General features: G+C 38.8%; 1 protein-coding gene across 2 annotated transcripts in view; it reads right to left on the reverse strand.

The window, feature by feature from the left end:
• BAMBI (BMP and activin membrane bound inhibitor) overlaps positions 1 to 19467 on the reverse strand; it is a 20704-nt gene extending 1237 nt beyond the window's left edge. The window contains exons 1-2 of one of the 2 annotated variants that reach the window (XM_044066676.1): positions 18997 to 19467; positions 538 to 825 (exon numbers count right to left, since the gene is read on the reverse strand). In XM_044066676.1, coding sequence (XP_043922611.1) covers positions 538 to 825; positions 18997 to 19072 — 364 coding nt within the window. In that variant the 5' untranslated portion in view covers positions 19073 to 19467. Of the gene's footprint in view, positions 1 to 537; positions 826 to 16944; positions 16970 to 18996 lie in introns of those variants that run through there. The other variant, XM_044066677.1, reaches the window with a different exon arrangement.
• Between the last annotated feature and the right edge of the window lie 1021 nt (positions 19468 to 20488).

A 20488-nucleotide genomic window follows, 5' to 3' on the forward strand; every position in this document is an offset into this window, starting at 1 on the left:
AGCACCCCTCGAAAGTTTTCCCGTTTCTCACCAAACATACTTAAACCAGAGAAAAAACACAAAACTCCTTTTCAGGTGTAGCCAGAAGGCAAGCCACAAGACAAAGCTTCACAGTCAGAGATAAGCATTTCAAGATCAAACCCATTAAATAACCCTCAAAAACCTGCCACTGTAAAGACCAAACTAAACAGCAAGAAGGCCTTCAGGAAAATAGACATGTATAAAAAAGTTCTGAGTCTCTTCGCAATACCCATCTTCTAGAAGCATTCCAAATATATAATTTATCAGTCCTTAAGCTGTGTGACCTAATGAGTGAGACACATTTGACCATTCAAGAAAAAAAAAATGCTGAAAATTCGACAGACATCCAGTTCTCTTAAAAGAAATATAAAAGCTTTGACACAAATGCATGCACTGACTTTTCCTCTGATCTGTCCAAATACATCTCAAAAGTAAATCAATATCAAAACATAGAAGGGCCAAGTACTCCCAGTCTCAAATAAAGGAAAACACTTTAGCCATAAATGACTGTCCTACCTGAAGCCTCTCCCCTGGGGTAAGACAGAACATCGAGAAGCCCTCTGTAATTACACATGTCCTCATGGCAACACTCCAGCATGGGCTGTATGCCCCTAGTGAAGTTTTGTGACTTTGTAATATGACACAATTCCAAAGTATTGGAGAAGGAGTCCAGACAGCCATGGGTAAGTGGTGAGTTGGCATTCTGTGGATCCAGCAGCCTTGAAAGGCAGGCATTCAGTTCAGATTTGCACATGTAACCTGTCGCCACACAGTGAGGGGCATCACAATAGCATCGGATTTCACCTGAAATTTGAAAAAAAAAAAAAAAAAGATTATAATGTAATATGTATTTCACTAGTGAGCATACTTTGCCAAACCCCAGAATAGTTAATTAAAAATAATGTCATATAGAAAGCCTGGTACAATTCAATGCAAAGTGGGTTACTGCATAAAAGATCAGAAATAAAGACTGTCAATCTACATAAAGGCATTTTAGAAAGATTCTAGCACCAAGCACTACCGTGCAGCAGTTACACCAGATACTAAACACCCTAGCAAAAGTTGTAGCTTCAGACACTTTAGTCACAAAGGGATTGCACTAAAAAAAATCACAGCATAATTTTAATGTTCTAATGGGCAACCTACTCCATGTGCTGACCTGATTTCATTGCAAATCCACTTGGTTCAAAGAAGAATAAAAGGGGTTCAAAGTTATGTCCTTTATTAATCACCCAGTATGATAGGGTTTTAGCAAGAAAGCATACATCTTAAGAAGGGCTGCCAAAAGCTGCAAGTAGAATTTTTCAGCAAAGTTTTTTCTCTCCCCAAGAATGCGTGCAGTACTTAAAAAAAAAAATAAATGTTTAGCTCTATTACAATGTGGCTTTTGTGGAAAATAATGGTTCCATTAAAAAGTGTAATTTTACCAAGGAGATACAGAACAAGAAAATGTCAGTTATGACCACAAACAGGAAAGCAAATTTACATTTTCGATGAGCTTTTCCTTCCATTGGTCTCCAGCGTTCCTGCACCACTGCAGGTATTGTTTTTCTTTTTTGTACAACAAAGTGACAGATGTAAATGCAGTACGAGAAGGAATTCTATTTTCTCCAGAATGTAATCTGCTCTTTTGATATATGGCATCCCCAATCCATCTTCCAGTACCCTCTCACCAATAACTCACAATGGCAGTGTTCCAGATGAAGGACTAGGATCATGAAATAACAGTGGTCAGTAGACTCTTTGTGGAGTCCTAATATTTATTAGTTACACACAAAATCCTCACCAGACACGTACATATAAGCCCTTTCTTGGCCTACTCAGAAAAGGTTACTCTTCCCCAAGCCTTTCAAGATAATCATTCCTTCTGGGGTACTCATTTCAGACCAACTGTATGGCAGTTGTGTGGTACTTGAGACAGGGAGGAACTTGCCATCACCCCTATGTGAGGAAGCTGCAAGGTTTTTGTAGTGGGGATGTTCACTCAGGTTTCTGTTGGCTACAAATATCAGAGGAGAGTTCATTTCCTTGCAGACAGATTTCAGTTATTTTCCGACAATGTCTCACAAGTAATCTTTGAAACCAGAAGTGAGGCACCTCTTGAAAATAAGAGGCCCCGGTTTGAGGCCTACTCATTTCACACACAAAACTTCTCTCCCTATTCTACTGCCGAACGTATTCAGTCAGGGTAACACATGCATGACCTCAAAGACTTCTGTACCATGCCTTCATTTTCTCTAATAAAAATTAATTCACAGAAAAGGTTATTTTTATTGCACCCTTTTATCCAAGGCAGACGTGGTTTACTCTGCTTCAACCTTACCTACTTCACCTGCTACATTCTTATGAAAAGACTTATAAATCTTAGGAAAATCCCATCCAGGTGTACATGCCATGAATCTTACAGCTCTTTTACCTCCACAGAAACAAGGACAAATACTGACATAGTCAAGTCCAACCAGGGACACTTTAAAATATTAGTACTGCTAAATTTAGAATTTGACAGAACGCAAATTAAACATTTTCTGAAGTAATGTCTAGAAGTCTAGAATTCTTAACAATTGTAATTAGTGTAATCTGCCACCCCTTTTCCCCAGAACAGACAGTTTTAAGAAGGATTAGAAGGGGCAGAGAAAAAAATTCAGGGACAGTCAAGTATGCTAAAGCTAACAGCCTAAAACTAGGAGGACTTCCCAAATAGGGTTGCATTTACTATTACCTCTCTGAATGGAAGGAGGGAGTTTTACCTGTGCACCTCAGCACCATATTGTTCTTTGAACTACTCAATGTAGGCTTTAGGCATTCCTGTATAAAGATGCACAAGGCTGAACTGCAACCCCCCCCCCCCCCCAAGTACAAGACAGCAAATGTGACACTTACCCATGCCCACCTCTCAACCTGCCTAAGTTGAAGATCAAGCCCAGGAAGTCAATACCTGAGACACACGTTATAAGCAAAATGGAACTAAGACAGCTTGAAGGTATGCCCTCGTGATCATGAAGGATATGTATACATATTGCTGGAAAACTGTTTAAATCTAGACATGGAAATCTTCATAAACACAACAGTATACACTAAGGTACAGCTAGAGGTGTGTAAACCTCTCAAATTTCAATGGCAAATTAAATGCAAGAAAGGTTTCAGGAATAGATATCAACAAAATGAATTATGGGCAGTAAACAGTCTGTCCTAATAGGCCAACCATGACTGGGTATTTAATTATCCGCAACACTACGAATGCAGTCAAGAATCTTCAGGCTGATGTAAATTACATCAACTTTCTAAGCACAATATATTCTGAAGTAGGGATTAACAGCCTAGTGGGTTTAATAAATAAAATAGTACATACAGAGTCAGACCAAACAAGGAATTAGCAGTCACCCAGAGGGGTAACCTACTGGTGAATGAAGATCGAATGCTCAAGCTTCAGTTGCCTGAGGTTCAACCCCTCGACAAGCGGAGTTCCTCCAAAGGAGGTCACTGTTAGCAAGTTGTGCTAGCAATCATGCCCCTGGCGGGGGGGGTCCCCCTGTTTCGAGTTTTGAGTTGATGCAACCATTTAGTCGGTGTGTGTATGTATGCATGCATGTATGCATGCATGCATGCATGCATATGCACACACAAGCTTGAGGATTCCAACCACCCTCATAGTGGAAACCACCCACAGTATGCCACAAGGTTCTATTCTTGAAATATCTTTTGTTACTTAAACTGGGTGAGCGACCTAGTCCATGGATCCTTTTTAGTCATATCCCAGGCCAAAGTGACAAAAAATACTTTGAAGTAAAAACAAGAAAAACAGAGCCAAGCTATTTTCCACTGTATGATTCCTTAAAACTGCCTGTAATAGTGGTAACATGAGATATATGCAAATGACCCCTTAAGGACATGAAATGTTTCGGCTATAAAGGCAGTTCTTACATACAGACAAACCAATCAGTAAAAACTACCTTGTTACTTATTGTTTTAGTTGGGATATTTTGCAGACACCCTAATGATTATGGACATCAGCTGGGTACAACAACCATTTCCAAAGGTTAGCCAGACAGTCCCCTTATGCTGTGCTGAAGATGCCATAAGAAGGCTGAAACATGCATGTCCACAGCTATTGGGGTTTGGCTTTACAGGCCTGAATTTGTCAATAAACTCCCATGTTACGTCTAAATACAAGAGGTTTTAAGGAATCATACAGTGAAAAATATAGCCTGGGTTAAGTTTTTCTTGTAGTTTTTACGGATCGATTTGTTTCTCGTTTTAAAATACTTTCAAGAATACATCACTAATACAAACATCTACAAAAATCAGAACAGATGAGAGTTGGTCAGTATTCAGAATGTGCAAATTTTGCAGCACTGACATTTGCCAAGTAGTACCTATATGTAGGCAAATCTGTTCTTGTAGCTGGAGCTCTACAAAGTCAGAGCTACATGTTTACAATTAGACTGCAAGTGAAATGGTATACGGTTTTCTACTTTCCATTTGTTATTGGACCAAATATAGATTTTCTTCAGTTTTTGGATATTCTGTATCATTTCATAGGTTAGTACTAGGCTAGCTGCCTTTCCTGGACCATTTTAAGCCTAGCCAAGTTCCCTCAAAGTTGAGAATGAAACTCTACCTTCTGTCTTTCAGGTCAGTTTAACCATTTTGCCAACCCATTATATAGAGTAGAAATGGAAAGCAATGCATCCCTCTGTTAAGGTGTTTAATAATGTTATGTTTAGGTGCTCTTTGATGCTTGTTTAATTACAAGTTCTTATGGAACTGTTCAGACCAAGAATGTTGCAGTGTGCATGTATAACTGTGACTGCCCCTTTCTACAGAACAAAATTATTATTTACAGTTCCAGAGAAACGTCCAGATAAGCAGCAATGCAACAATTTCAGATTACTACCGTATGTGTACACACTTAAAACTGTAGCACATTACACACATCCTTTAAAAGGTTCACTGCTCACCAGCACTACAATAGGACTTTCTTATTAATACGCATGCTTTCGCTGCTCATGTATTCATCACCAGCACACAAGTGCTTCAGGAAAACAAATATGGCTGCACTACACAATATGTCACGGGGTTGTTAAAATAAAGGTTCACTTGTGTCTGGAGACAATTATATGTCGGGAAACCCAGTTCAGTACAGACAAATCTCACTTTCACTTTAGGAAAGGCTGAAAAGGCATGCACTGAGACAAATGTTCATATTGTTCATGAGAAAAACTAATTAAGACACTAGATAGTGCATGTAGTAACCATTTACTCGGAAGGAATCCCACACGTTATGTCATCTATTGTCTAAATCATGAATAAACACTATAAAAACTTGAAACCAGCGAGTTCACACCGATAATCTAATGAAACAGTTATCGGACAGCATTTCAATGTGAACATAAGTTTATGTAAAGAAAAAAACATTTACTGATGCCACCAATTATTACGGCCATCATGAAAAACTATTTACTAAACTTATTTTAAGCACTCCACCTTTTTTCTAAGCCACATATCCAGCAGGAACAGATTTGTTGCTAGTGCCAACAGTAAATGCTACTGGAAAGGTTCAGTATTAAGGGCCAAAATAGTGATGCAAGTGAAGAAGGCATTTTCCTGATCACTAAAGAAATCTGCCAGCATACTCACTAGTCAAAGGCTGTTTTGCAGGGATGAAGGAGCAAGCAAATACCTTCCACAAATAAATAAGGCAACAATGCTCAGGCATGCGTTTGTTTTGACAGCATACAGCAAAGGTGATGACTTTGCATCAAAAGGGAATGGCCCTGCTTTGATGACATGAGAAGAAATAGATAGATGCAAGCAGACAGAAAATCATTAGGAAAGTAAGCTTGTTACCAGATATACTTTTGAGATTAAACATGTACAATGGATGTAACAGTTGAGAAGTTCAACACCGGAGCTACAAATTTTTCATTTAATTTTATTCCCACAACAGATTGCTGCTAGCTTGCAAAACCTAATAGTTTAATATAAAATAAGCATCCTCCAGAATAGAAAAAATAAATGCCAATCAGAATTTCCCAGCATGTGACAGGATTCAAAAGGAGGATAAAGAGGAAGTGGATAGCCACTTATTAATCAAAGCCATGGCTGCAAGAAGCTCAGTGTTCAAAAGACAAATGGAAGCTATGGAATAAGCACCTCTGAAAAGTGGTACTAAAGAATGCAAGATTTTACAGCAAAAAGGTCAGCATTAATTATTTTATTCATGAAATAAGATGTGAGACTTTGGGAGTACAGCATGAGCTTCTTGTGAAATAGGTGGAACCCTCTCCATTTGTAACAGCCAAACTAACTGCCTTGCTCCAAACACAATCACTGCTTCCAAAGACTCAACTTATGTACTTTTTATGCAAAATCACAATAGCAGAAAGACAAGCAATGAAAAAGTAACCAAATTACTAGGGACAGAATACTGTGCCACACAAGTGTTATTTTGTTTGCTTGCTCTCTCTATGTGTCTATATGGCTGGCTATGTGTCCTGTGTGTGTGTCTGCATGTGGGGTTTAACTAAACCATATTATCGTATTTCTCAGAACACAAATGATTAATGCCTGGTCCAACAGAGTACATTTGTTGTGTGCATGAGTGTGTGCATGGTAACTGAATCATTGTTATCTACCTGCATGGACTGTAGGTTATTCCCCACATTTCATGCAACTTTTCTAGTGGGGAAATTCAAATCTTTGCCATTACCTAGGGGGGAATCACTTTTGTTTTACTTTTGCTTTGACAAAGAACTCACTAAAAAGCAGGAGAATTCATGCTATGACTGAGGATATGGTTTAACAAATCTGATTCCTTCCCCCTGATAAGGCCCATAACCTCAAACTTTTTCACCTGCATCTAGGGGCAACTTATGTTATGCAACAGAATTGGGGAAGGTCATGCTACAGTAACTGTGCAAATCAATCCCATTCAAAACAGTCTGTTATAAAGTTCATCACCTTAATCCACTGCATTAAATATTAATAACTTACTATAACCCAAAGCAAGAAGTGTACAATTCCATAACATGAGCCCCCCATAACATGGGAAATTCAGATTCAACTAGTACATAAAACTGAATTTCAAAATGCACTTTAGCACATAAAAAGCATTTTAGCAGGGAACAACCCCCTCAATACACAACTTACTCCCAAGATCATTGTGCAGAGGAGTTATTCAACATACAGAAGGTTTTGGACATTTTCCCCCTAACAGTACTCAATGTTCAAAGCTGTGGCAGTATGGAACCCTAACCCAAAACACTAATAACCTACAATTATAAAAACGACAGTGGACAAAGCTGATTTAGCTAGTAATATACGCTCTGCAGTGTAGGGGGCCAACAAGCAGCTACTACAGAACAAATCACATGAAGCACAAATACAATCCCCTACAAAGTCTCAGTACCTATCAAAATGCCACATCTACAAGCACAATTATGTAAACAGTTGGGAGGTTCAATAATGTCAGTCTTGCACTGCTGCATCCTTTCCATTTATAGTGCTATGCTTTGTTGTGATTTTCAGATGCTGATTTTTTAAAAGGTTTGTTTTAACTTTATTCACATTAGTATATTTTGTACCACTATATGTTCACATTAGTATATTTTGTACCATTATATGTTCACATTAGTATATTTTGGTCTATATATTGAAGCAACTGACATGCATGCACTTCAGAGAGAGCTACTGTATGCAAAAAGCCATAACAGCAGACCAGCAAAGAAAAATTACTACCACTCAGGATTCTTAGGGCAGTAAATGTTCAAACTTTAAATCATATCAGTATCATCTAAACTAAAATCTTTTACTCATGGTTCCAAATGAGAAGCAAAACAAGTGACTTAAGAAAATGCATTTGCTCAGTTTAATTTTTATAGATGTTTACAGCTTGCAAAATGGATGAATTTTCAGTTGTAAAAGCAGTATAGGGTGGTAAAGATTCTTTGCCAATACACAAATGTACACTAGATGATGCAATGGGTCTGTTCTGCGAGTAAGGCACAGCAGACTGGACAGCAAACAGGGGGGGGGGGGATGATCTAAATTGAGGTTCATAAATTAGTACTAAGTTAACTGCCCTTGTGGGCCATTTTAAGCCTAGTCAATTACCCCATATCAGAATCAAAACCTGTACCTGGTGTCTGTAAGGTAAACACCTTAACCATTAATGCCACGCTTTCACCCAGGTTTTATTCTCCAAACACATCAATTCAGCCAAATGTCCTAAATATACATCTATACATACATTTTTTCAATATACTACACTCAATCAGCCTGGATGATGCTTGTGTTTTATGCATTACTTTCCAACTACTGCTTTTAGAGCTTTTCTTCCCAGACAGTCTCTGAAAAGGAGCTAATCTGACCTCAAAATAAATACAGGACATTTTTCTAACACTATAAAACCACAGAATTTGAATGATCCAAGTACTGGAAAACAAAAGGTTTCATGAACTTTGGCTTTTTTTTTTTTTTTTTTAACAGAAAACTTGTACTTTTTGTATTTACTACTTAGAAAACTAACCAATTATATTATTCAGTGTTCTGCACTTGTTGTCCTGTTTTAATTTTACTTAAAGATTCATTATAAAATAAGCCAACCACACCAAGGACCAGAATTTACAACTTTTTATAAGCCCCAGAGCTTCAGCTCCAAAATATGGATAACTATAATTAAATGTCTCCTGACCAGTTAACACCAAAGTCAACACACAGGGGCTTGTTAAAAATTACACTACATTCCTCATTTCAACACATGTCTAGGACTGTAATCTGTGAATGTGCTTTTCAGCATGCCAATTTGCCTAAAGAAACTTCACCATCACCAAAGAGACACAACAAAATGAAATCCAGCATTTTGGAACTTTTAAAAACATAAAATGAAATCCTGCTTTGTTGAACCATCACATACTACAATTACTGTAAACAAGTTTGTAACCAATAAAACGTGCACAAAGGTAACTATATCTCGACCCATATACTATTTTGTGAAATATCTTTGACATATTCTAGGTCTCTTAACAGCATACTGTTAATGTCTCTATTATAAACTAGCCATTTAGATCTAAAGTCATGGACAGTCCAAGTATGAAAGGAAATACAACTGCCTTAAGATATACATGAAGAAACCCCTAGATTCAGGATAGTTATGCCAGCTATAAAAAATCACTTCAGAAAGGCTGTCCTATCAAACCATTTTAAAGCATACCAGGTACAAAACTAAACAGTAATGCTAACCACTTAAATGATATATTACCACCACACAGACGGGAAAAAAAGTTTGGTCCAGCAATGCAACATGCATACTGTTGGAACGAATACAGAATTCATGACACTAGCCCACATAATGAACAGAAACCTCTAAAAGTAAATATGGTCCTCTACTTGAGAGATGCAGGCAATATGTAAACATACAAAGCATGCCCAGTGAGACCAGAGTGTAGGGGCATGGAATAAATAACTGAGTAACAAATTTAACAGTGGCAAACAAGGTGCAGGTTGTTAAGAGAGACCCAGGTACTCTGCGCTATATCAAACTGCCTGAATAGTGGCATCTACCAATAAAGATTAAGACATTAAAGGCAAAAATGGCCCCATCTGGCCCACACACACAAACAAATACTTTTTAATGCAAGGGACAACAATTCCCTATTTAATAAATCCCAAGATCGTGCTACCTCAGGGTCAAGGGGAAAACATGTTTAATAGTCAACTTTTTTTCATTAGACACCAGTTCATATACTTAAGACTACTGGCAAGTAACCATCTACTCTTGATTTGGATCAACAACAATCCCAGTCATCCAAGATTTAAGGTTAAAACACAGTGTGATGCACACTATGCCTTCCTATGACATCACAACCACACTGCTATCTGTTGTGGCCCACTTTGCACTGAACATGGCAGCCTCTCTGTGCCCTCAACTATTACCGATAATGGGGCAACACAAGTAATGCTAGCACAACTTCCTACGAATACCAGTAGTAAAGACCTTGCAAAATAAACTATTTGCAGTATACTTGTAGAAATGATCTCCCAAAACAGCCAAAGAATGTGGACACAATAAAGTGGGACAGTCACATGCACTTAAAAAAAATTCAGTAAATGGCGAGTGGCTGCTTATCCCTTAATCCCCCCATACACACACCTAAACAGTAAGTACATTCCTCAATAAGTAGCAATGCCTCTGTAATCAGTAGGGGCCAAACCAAAGGGTAAAAAGGTCACACAAACTGTTCAGTAAAACTACAAGAAAAACCCAGTCAAGCTAGAGTTTTCACTGTGTGTTGATACCTTAAAACCACCTGTGATAAAGGCCCATGGGATTTATGTAAATGATCCCCTAAGGATACCACATTTTTCAGCTACACGGCTCCTGAATGTACTTCATAAATCTTTATGCTTAATTTCAGGCCAATGAAGCCAAACTCGATAGCGGTGGACATGCATTATTATCAACCTTGTCAACAACAGCTAGAGAAAACTCTGGATTGGACTTTCTTGCAGTTTTACTGAATGATTTGTCCCTGACCATTTTACCATTTGGTTTGGATGTTAGTTGTAATATTTCGCAGGCATCTTGGTCTTTAAACCCAGCTGATGCCTAAAGATTCTGTACTTCTGAAGTTAAGCCAAATTATTCACTTATTGCTTGTGATGTCAAAGACCAAAATATGCATGTCCACAGCTAGAGAGACTTAGCTTTACTGACCTGAATGTAACCATAAAGACTTAGAAAGTAACAATGTCATGGACATTCAGAACCCATGTAGCTGAAACACTTGGTCAGTAAGGGGTCGTTTGCATATACCTCATGGGTCTCCATTACAGGAGATTTAAGGTATCACACAGCTCTTAGCGTGGCTGTTTTTTTTTTGTTTTGTTTTGTTAGAAATCAGTAAGGGGGAAAGCTACTCCCCCCTTACCATCTAAATAAAAACAAAAACCTCCCAGACCAAATACCAGCTACAAAATGCATAAGAGCACAGAATGCATTTATAAAATTGACAAAATGAGAAATCCAAGAAAAAATACAGTTACTGATACTCATGTGATAATGTGAGACATTTTCCCTGCTTTATTTAGTACAGGCATAGTACTGAGACATTCACAAAATACCTGAACTGTAGCACACTTTCCTATATTTGAATGTCGGTAACTTTTACACAGTTGTGACAAAGTATCTGCATGGGGAGTCAAGTGAAGCATCATGGTCTAATACTTCTGTGTCAGCACAGCAGGTGAAATGTCTGACATTCCAGTTAACTGCACTGCATTGTCACGCAAGACTACTTAAACATGTACTCCCCCCCCCCCACCTGCTCATTTATTTACTTACATTTGTTGACCGGGAGTGTCCCACTGAACGTAGGTCCATTTTCAGCAGAGGGCCGGGGAGAAAAGCTCCACAGTTAAAATAAACAGACAGTAGTTACATTGGATTACATAGCGATTAATAATTTGATTAACATAGCAATTAATTACAAATATTTACAGATTAAGAACATAGTACATCAGTAGACAACTAGAATCTTTATCTGCGAAGTACATAACAGACATTAACAAATGTTACAATAAGAAGTTCCTGCTGTATAATAAGTACTAGGCTTATGAGCATCTGAGTTTGCTATAATCAAGGTAGTTAGTGGGGTGGAAAGAAAGGTAGTGGTTGGATGGGGTGGGTGATAGAGTGGGAGTTGCAAGGGCATAGGTGTGCTTTTAGTAAAGTTCTGAAGTGGGTGCATGATGGTACGGAGGTAATTGTGGGTGGGAGGGAGTTCCATAATTTGGCTATGGCGCAAGAGAATAGTGCTTCACCAGCAGAGTTATTGGCTTTACTGATCTGCAAGTGATTTTTGTTACTGGATCTTAGTGGTTTGGTGGTGCGATAGGGTTGGAGGAGATTCTGAAGGGATGGGACATTTAGTGGATGGTTTACTAGTTTGTAGGCGAGTTGAGAGTTGATACCATTGAAGGAGGTGAGGGAGTTCAAGCCAGCCCAGTTCAGCAAGTAAGAGACAGTGGTGACTATGATAGGATGCCCCTGTGGCGAATTTGGCAATTTTGTTGTAGCAGGTCTCTAGCTTGTTTAAATCGCTTTGCCTTAGGTTGGTATATATTGGAGGCATAAAGTAGGGTGGAGATAAGGTGGGAATTTGCTATTGAAATCTTACCTGCACATTTCTCCAACTGATAATACAGAAAACTAATGGAGGAGGAAAAACAGGCACTAAGTAGAAGTGTGAATTAATTACCACAGGGGGGGGGTGGTACAGAATGGTTTGGGAGAACAAGAATCAGGAATTAAAGGATATTGATAATCAGACTAATATGATGCAGTGTTTTAAAAGGACAGAAAAGACGACATGCACACGTTCCTTGACCAGAGGACATGAATTATGGGAAATTGCCTTCATAGGGCCACCCAGAATTAAAAACAGTAACATAATTAAACATAGGTACATGTGTGCCCAAATACAAAGACGGTCCCCTTCCATTTAGTCAACCACATCTCAAAACTAAAAGTAGAAAAGGCAGAAAGGCATACCCACCACAAGTTTTAAAATACACTTTTGCAGGGAAATCCTAATGCAGCCCCCACAGTTAATACATTTGAAACTGAAATCTGATATCATGCTACCACAGAGAAGTACTCTGTGCAATAAACAGCTGGTTCATCTCTCAAACTATACTGGTAGAGTACAGGGGGTCTACTTGCTAACTGATTAATTTCTCCCTATGAGTATGCTGCCATGCAGACCCAACATTTAGAAGCACAGTAGTTTACATTTGTGCAGAGGGGGCAACAGACACTTTTAATGATTAGAGCAGGTAGACACTTATCTGACCATCTCAGGTGTTTCCATTACTTGTGGGAAGAGGAAAAAAAAAAAAAAAGGCGATATTGAAGTGTATTAACCCACCAGATGTGCAGTAGCAAGCCCTGCCCAAACCCCACCTGACACATTGCAATGTAATTAAAATTCAGCATCTGTGCCACAAGCAACCCAATGTTTTATTGTAGACATTCACTGCCCAAAAAAGAAATGTTTTACTAGGGGCATAAAACTAAAATGCCTGTTGTACATCACATTTCAGTAGGGCAGAGTTCACACCACAAAACTGTTTCTCTAAACGATACTGTTATTAATGGCTGAAATTGTTTGCAGTACCAGCACCGTTGCTCAACACTTGTGTTCAACGGGGAGTGCAGCGCCCCCACATGGCAGGGGGCTTGCACCCTGAAAAAGGAGAATAATTTTGACAAGGATGGAGTTAGTTGTGTGCATGGATTCCATATTGAAATTCTGCCCACCACCTTGTCAAACAGGCCACGCCCATTCCTGCGCAAACTAACTGGTGGGTTAATACACTTCAACATCGCCGGGAAAAAAAAACACAACCGAATTTGCTTTTTCCACAGGAAATTATTTGAATGTCATTTGTAATGTGATAAAACCACACTAGCACATTCAAAAAACTCCCTAAAACTCACCTTTATGAAAACCATATATGTAAATGTAAACCCTCCCTGAACCCACCTCTTCCAACCTACTACTCATGGTCTACCCTGTAAAGCATGATTCCACTGATCAATAACTAGGCAGACTTTAGCATAGTGTAAATAGTACACTTTTTATTACTATGAAATCGATACAAATGTTCTGAAATCAAACTGTCAAAACTATTTAAAACTACTGTTAATTTTTTTAAAACTATTGTTAAATTATTAAACTGTTAACTTTGTTACTAAATTACTCTAACCTTGTGGATCTTTTCTCCCCAGGACTCCACTAAAAGGACACGGACTATCCTGGTAAACAAATGTTAAATAAAAAATAAAGTAAACAAGTAATGTAGCTTCAGAATGCAGAATCAGTATTTCCAAAGACAAAATTTTATGAATCTGTACACTTGTTTCAAAACAATCTAGGTATTTAGCTATTGTTAGCATTTTTATAAATTCTTCAGTATGAATGTGATTACACACACAGGGATATATAGAAAGTGTGACAATTTAAGTGGAGCAGCTGAGAACTTTGTTTATATAATATATGCACAGCAGCATCTGTGTTTTGATGTCTGGTACATCATTAACACTTAGCCAAAGTTACTATAGCATCCATACATTTAACAGAGATACAAATTTCACATCACCTACATAAACACCAAATATATATTGAAAGCTTTGCATTTTATTCTGTAACTTTTGAGGTTCTCTACTCAAAAAAGGTACAAGGATATGCATATAAAGCAGTCCCAATGACAACACGGTAAGTACATGCACATTAAGAGTAAGAAACATTAGGTATAAAACAAGGCCAATTAAAACATGTACCCCAAAAACATGGTTTCAAAACTGGCTGCAAGTTTAGACTAAAATTACAGAATTGCATACAATTTCACAGTAAACTTTTAAAGGATGGTGACAGTTTACCAAAATGTCAGTTTGCAAATAATGCTACTAATTTTTTTTTTTTTTTTTTTTTTTAAACTTTACTTGTTTAACATTTACCGACTGGGCTAGTTGCCCATTTGGAGGCCCGGAGAGAAAAGCTCCACAATACAAATACATGATACAACAGCACAAAATTATACAGATCAGAAAAAAAGCATACTATACAATGTTTGTCCAATAACATGTAGTAATTTGTCAAAAATTAATATATACATCAGAACAGAAAGCGGGAAAAATTATCCAGAGCTTGGTTGCACGCATATTCTACACTGCAGAGTTCTTAATCACTTATTTGAATTTACTAACTGGGATGTAGATGTAGTCAGACAATATTGTCGGAGCAGTAGTTAAAAACAGTCTGGTAACAGAGAACGGAGCAATATGTGTAAGAGTATTCAGTACAGTATGGAGATTAAAATGCCCACTCATTCACTTGTACGAGGCACTGTCCAAAAATTCACATTTCATGTCCACATGATTTTTCCCCCACTATCACTGGTTCAACTTGATTTTTATTTAAATTCAATGCATGAGTAGTTTAGATGCCATTGCTATTTAAAATATTGAATATGTTCAAAATGAGAGGACCAGCTGCAAGTTCACCAACTACTTTTAAGGCAGCATTGTAATTGTTTGGTACAATTTGGTCAGGCTTTGAATTAAATATCATTGTATGGCCCCATACAGCAACAGTTTGTAAAATGCCTTCAAAATATATACTTTTTATTCTTACAAATCAATTAAGATTTCCACAACCTGTTCAAGATGGGGTATGTGAATGAACAAACACCTAGCGGGTGTTACAATGCATGATACTTTAAATTTAGAGGCCTTAAAAGGTAACAGTAGATGTCTGTCTGCACTGTATTACTGAAAGCAACTACATCCACAATGCAACACAACTGTCTAGTGGCAAATGTGATTAGGTCACACGACATACATTAGTATTGAAGTTTACAATTTTTGGAAAGTATTTACATTTATTTGATTAAATTTGTCAATGTTATAGTAGCCCTGGTAGTAAATATGGTCTGTGTGGGAAAATGTTGCTGGGTAAGGGCTTGATGATCAAAGGTTCTTCTGCCCTGCCTTTCAACTAATCTAACACGGTCAGAGGAGAGTGGTGTGACAGAAGGCAAAAAGAGAACAAGGTGGGTGGGGAAAATACCTATTAGTAATCTGATTATGGCAAGAAAAAATAGTAGGGAAACTGAAGAGGCAAGAAAAAACTGCATGTAACAGATGACAGGAGTAAGGATCATAGGGAGGGGGTCAGAAGACTGGATGAAAGTTCAGCACAAAAACATTTGAAGAAGCATGCTGTAACACAATATGGAAACTTGGTAATATTTAACTATGTCAGATAATCCTGCAGTCACAGCAGATATTAACAGTCTAGATGAGACCTGTTAACCATTTTGAAGCAATATTGTTTCGCTTCCACAAAAACAGTGGCTATATCAACTTTCACTGAAAAGGTTAGGGGGCATCCTGAATCAATGCAACAGACCATGAAGAATCTTTGAACTTTGCCTCTACCACAGTCCATTTTTTTTTCAGATAAAACTGAGCAGTTCAATGCATACAATGCTACACATAGCATTGTACACCTAGCCAACACAGATTAGTTCAGACCCCAGCAAGAAAAAACTTCCTTTCAGCCTACTCAGTCAAAATTATACAACACACATTTTAACTGACTGTTAAAGTGAAAAGACAAACCGGTAGCTTCTGCAACCCACCCTTCCAAGACCCTCCCAGATGCAGGCGGCTACAGCTACACAACAATACTGCGGTTCTGTTTAAACAAGTTATCGTGCAAAACGCCCCTTCCAAATTGCTGTTACAAAACAGGAACGGTGCAGTTTATAATTAATGGTTTGCTTGCCAAAGTCAATTTATTTCTACCAAAATGGAAACGGGTATCCAGAGGCGAAGCAAAGAGGCAATAGACTCTCAGCTGTTTTCCTTCAGTTTTGCACGCAATCAAATGTGTGGTCAGAGAGGGAAAAATCCTGATTGCAGACTCCAGGAGACGAAACCCTAAGAGAAAAACCTCAAAAATGTCTCAAGGAAGAGCCAGCAGTTGGAGTGCTGAGAGAAAGAGTTGTATGATTTCGGAAATAAACCATTCTGAATCTGAACTGGACAAGTGCTTCCAGTCCCGTTTTCTGACTGGGGCAAGCTTTCAGTAAGAATGCATACACACATTAAGGCTCAGCTCTCTATTAGTACGGGAAGAACTGATGCTCACGACTGAACAAGCACGCTGAGTAGGCAGTATCAGAAGTTGCAGGGCACTGCAGTATAAAATTGCCAGGAGGATCTCCAGAAAGCGTCCTGTTTGGGTGGAGGAAATACAAAACACATGTAAACGTCTTATTGTCGGTAAATGAAAAGGCTTCTTTTGTCTGCTTACAAGGCTCGGGTTTCAGCATTCCACCTTCCACTAAATTCCTTACCTTTCTCCATCCCTTCTGATAGCCTATGGCGTCCTTAATGGAACCTGCGTGATGGACTGATCACAACCACTACACGAACAGTCCATTAACTGCCCCGACACCACAGACTTAAGTCTGATCTGAAGTGGCTCCTGTCATGAATCACCCAATCCATCACTTAGAGGGCTTTGTATGGCTAGCAAAGTAAACAAACGCAGAGTAAACAGGGACCAGTAGTCCTGGATATGGCATGCATGCATGCATGCAACCCACACACACACACACACAAACCAGAGAACTTCTCCCTCGCACACACAACACTATTGGTGTCCGATGAACATAGGACTTTCTTCATGTGTGTATTTGTCATCAGTAGATGAACACAGTTTAACAAAATAAAAGTAAACCAGGTCAGAACATTTTAAACGGGTCTTGTAAAATACGTGTTATCTACAACTTTTTACGCAAATCGTTTACATTTTTTTAAAAAGGCAATAACGTGAGGTACTTGCTCCCATTTTAAATCCTTGACTTTATTCCGAGGATAAGGCAGAGCATAAGTCACGACTTTCGCAAAGAAGTGCTGAAATGCAGAGGAGAAAAAAGTTGTTCAATTAGAAGCATTAGTCTCGCATGACTTGCAGCCCTGAGGCAATAACTAACCCAAAGCAAACACATACATGCCATCTACCCTGCCACACAGGCGAAGAGTTAACATATAGGAGGCGAAGAGTTAACATATAGGATGCATCTCAAGTACTCCACGTAGGATGTGACTACAAACTAGCTAAACAGGCCCGTACACATACAAGTGTGCAGCACAATGTTTAATTATTTTCATTAAGACCTCCAGACATTGAGTTTATAGAGTCAAAGGAGGTGACCTTCAGGTAGTGACTACAGTGAGCATAGCAAGGGCCTTTTGGAGCGGTTCTTTCCCGCTTTCGGTTAAATGTACAACAGGTAAACTACGGGTCATGTACAACATCTGAACTAAAACACACCGATGCGCGTGGCACCACAGTAGAAAACATAAAACGGCACACAAATTAAATAAACAATTAAACTTTGCAACTGCGTATATGTTTTGACCATGGTAGTTAGCGGTAAAACAAATCTAGATTTGCATATAGGTACCAAGGAACGGGTCTGTCAAGTAGAATAAGTAGTCATTTAGTTTTGACGCTGACGGGGTTATTCCTCCGTCTCACAGGCTCTCCTCAATCTAGAAGCTATTACACAAACATTTGTTTCCAGTTAAAATGGCTCCAGAAGGGCCACGTTACCGTCGGCAAGCATAATGGATAAAGCGGGGGGCAACTAGGACGTTCTCACAGATGGGTCGCCAGCTCAGGGACCCAATTTTGCACTGCACCTAAAAAAATATAACATGGCTGCAGGACTAATAGTATTCGTGAGACGGCGTTATTACAGACTTCACAACACAAACTGCATAACCCGACAGAGTCATACACCTCCAGCCCCTTAGAATTAAAGGATACAGTAACCAAGAGGCAAGTCAAGTTACACGCTGGTGACTAAGCCAACACCGGCCGTACTTCATAACATACATGACAAAGAGCAGAGCACTGAACTGGCCTGATCTCGGCTTAAGGCTGTCTTAAAATAGTGGCCCCACTGCAGTGACATGCAGGACTCCTCCGCAAAAAAATACTTTTGCCCAACCGAATCGTGGACAATGGTGTCCGTTTTGTACATGCTGTAAAGAAAGCCTTGTTATTTTTGCACATGTAAGTGGCTTGCATACAGTTAACTCTGCTTATAAAAAGACACAGACCCATTTACCCACGGGGGCTGTTGCCGATGTTCCCCGTTTTAGAAATATCATGCAAAGCCTGCATAACAATCCCTACCCAAGATTAAGCTCAAACTTTTGCCCCATCAAAATCCCACTTGTGTCATTTTTCAAGTTACTCTGAAACAAATCACCATGTATTCCCAACTAGAGGTTTTGTTTTACCGTAGACTTCTTTCACCCCACTGCATCTTACAACAACGAAAGGTTGCAGTTCTTCATCATCATCCCCCCACCACAATCATCACAGAACCCACCTTTTGTTAGGAGAATTGCCATAGCACACAGTTCCAGCTGTAGCCAAAAAGAAATGAAGTTTAAGTGGCGATCCATTTAATTAAGATTGTCAGCTCCCGCTCTCACCGTCAGCTCCAGCCAGGTTTACATGCAGTCTTCGTTTGCTAGTGCAATAAAACTTATGAAGTTTGACAGGACGGGCATCCAAATCGCAGTGTGGCTCTGTCGCAATAAGCCGTTTTCTGGGTTCAAAGGAAAAGAACCTTGGATACAATTAGTCCTACTAAAATTTCACGGTCCGGTTCCTCTTCAGGAACAGCATACAACGTCTTCCACACTCTCAACCTGCGACCCCATAAGTCAAGCTCGTAGTCACAACCCTTTCAGCTCAGGTAATTATTTTTTAATAAAAAAGAATTCCACGACCAGTGTCTTCGCCTTTTGTACCAGGCGAGGAGTTTCCCCAAGTACAATCTCTAAATCTTCTACAGTGCGCTAATAACACAGCATGTAAGGATAACCCAGCCCACAGCTCAGTTCTATGCCAATCATTGGCACAAGACGCAACAAAAAGTTCAGGCTGACAGATGTTTCTTTTTTTTCCCATTGGAAGCCTGATACGTCAGTCAGAGAATATTAACTGAGCTCTGTCGAACCTGGTGGCAGCTGTAACATGACGTCAGGTTGTATTAAATGAATCCGAGCAAAACCCGTATAACTCATGTTACAATGATGTAAACTTGTAGCACCACGTAAACCATTTGTTTCAATGTTTGCAGTGAGTATGTGCTTTCTTGACTCCAAAAAAAAGCGGTATAGTTTGAAATATGGAAGGGGAGGCTTACCTATCAGCTGTTGTAATTTGTGCTCTTGAGGACAGTGGCTCTTTTTTCAACTGAACTAAGCCTATAACCGTACTTCTCAGCCTTCCAGCTCCAAAATATATATTTTTTATTTATGTGCAGTTTGTTTACCAGGGTGGTCCATTGGGCCTTGGAGAGCCCGTTTTCAATGAAGTCCTGGGGAGAAAAGCTCCAAGTTACAACTAGTTAAAGTAACAGTAGTACAAATACAAATTCAATGCAATTAAAGAAAATTAAAAATAAAATAAATTTTAGGTTACAAGGAGCTGCTAGGAAGTCATAAATATGGAACATTACCTCTCATACTGTCGATCAGATAGCCTAAATGTGAAACACTAACAGCTTATTAACACCGTCAACTAAGAAGGTTATAGGATGGTTAAATGTGTTTAATTTATATCTCTTAAAAACCGAATGTGTGACAAACCCTTTCAATTAGGGACAGCGAGGAACATGGACTTCAAAATAATTTTAATGAGGAACATGCCTGATAATGAAACACATCTGAGAGGTATCCCTAGAACTGTTTCATTATCTCTGATTGTAAGTGACCTAGTAAAATGCACACATCTCATTTGCTATTGACCCTCAGATTTAACGTTGGTCCTCAGAGAATTACTGATTTGATCTATAAAGGCAGACCTGATTA

This window comes from Protopterus annectens, chromosome 3.part1 (assembly GCF_019279795.1).
Source record: "Protopterus annectens isolate FY-2018-M chromosome 3.part1, PAN1.0, whole genome shotgun sequence".
NCBI lineage: Eukaryota > Metazoa > Chordata > Ceratodontiformes > Protopteridae > Protopterus > Protopterus annectens.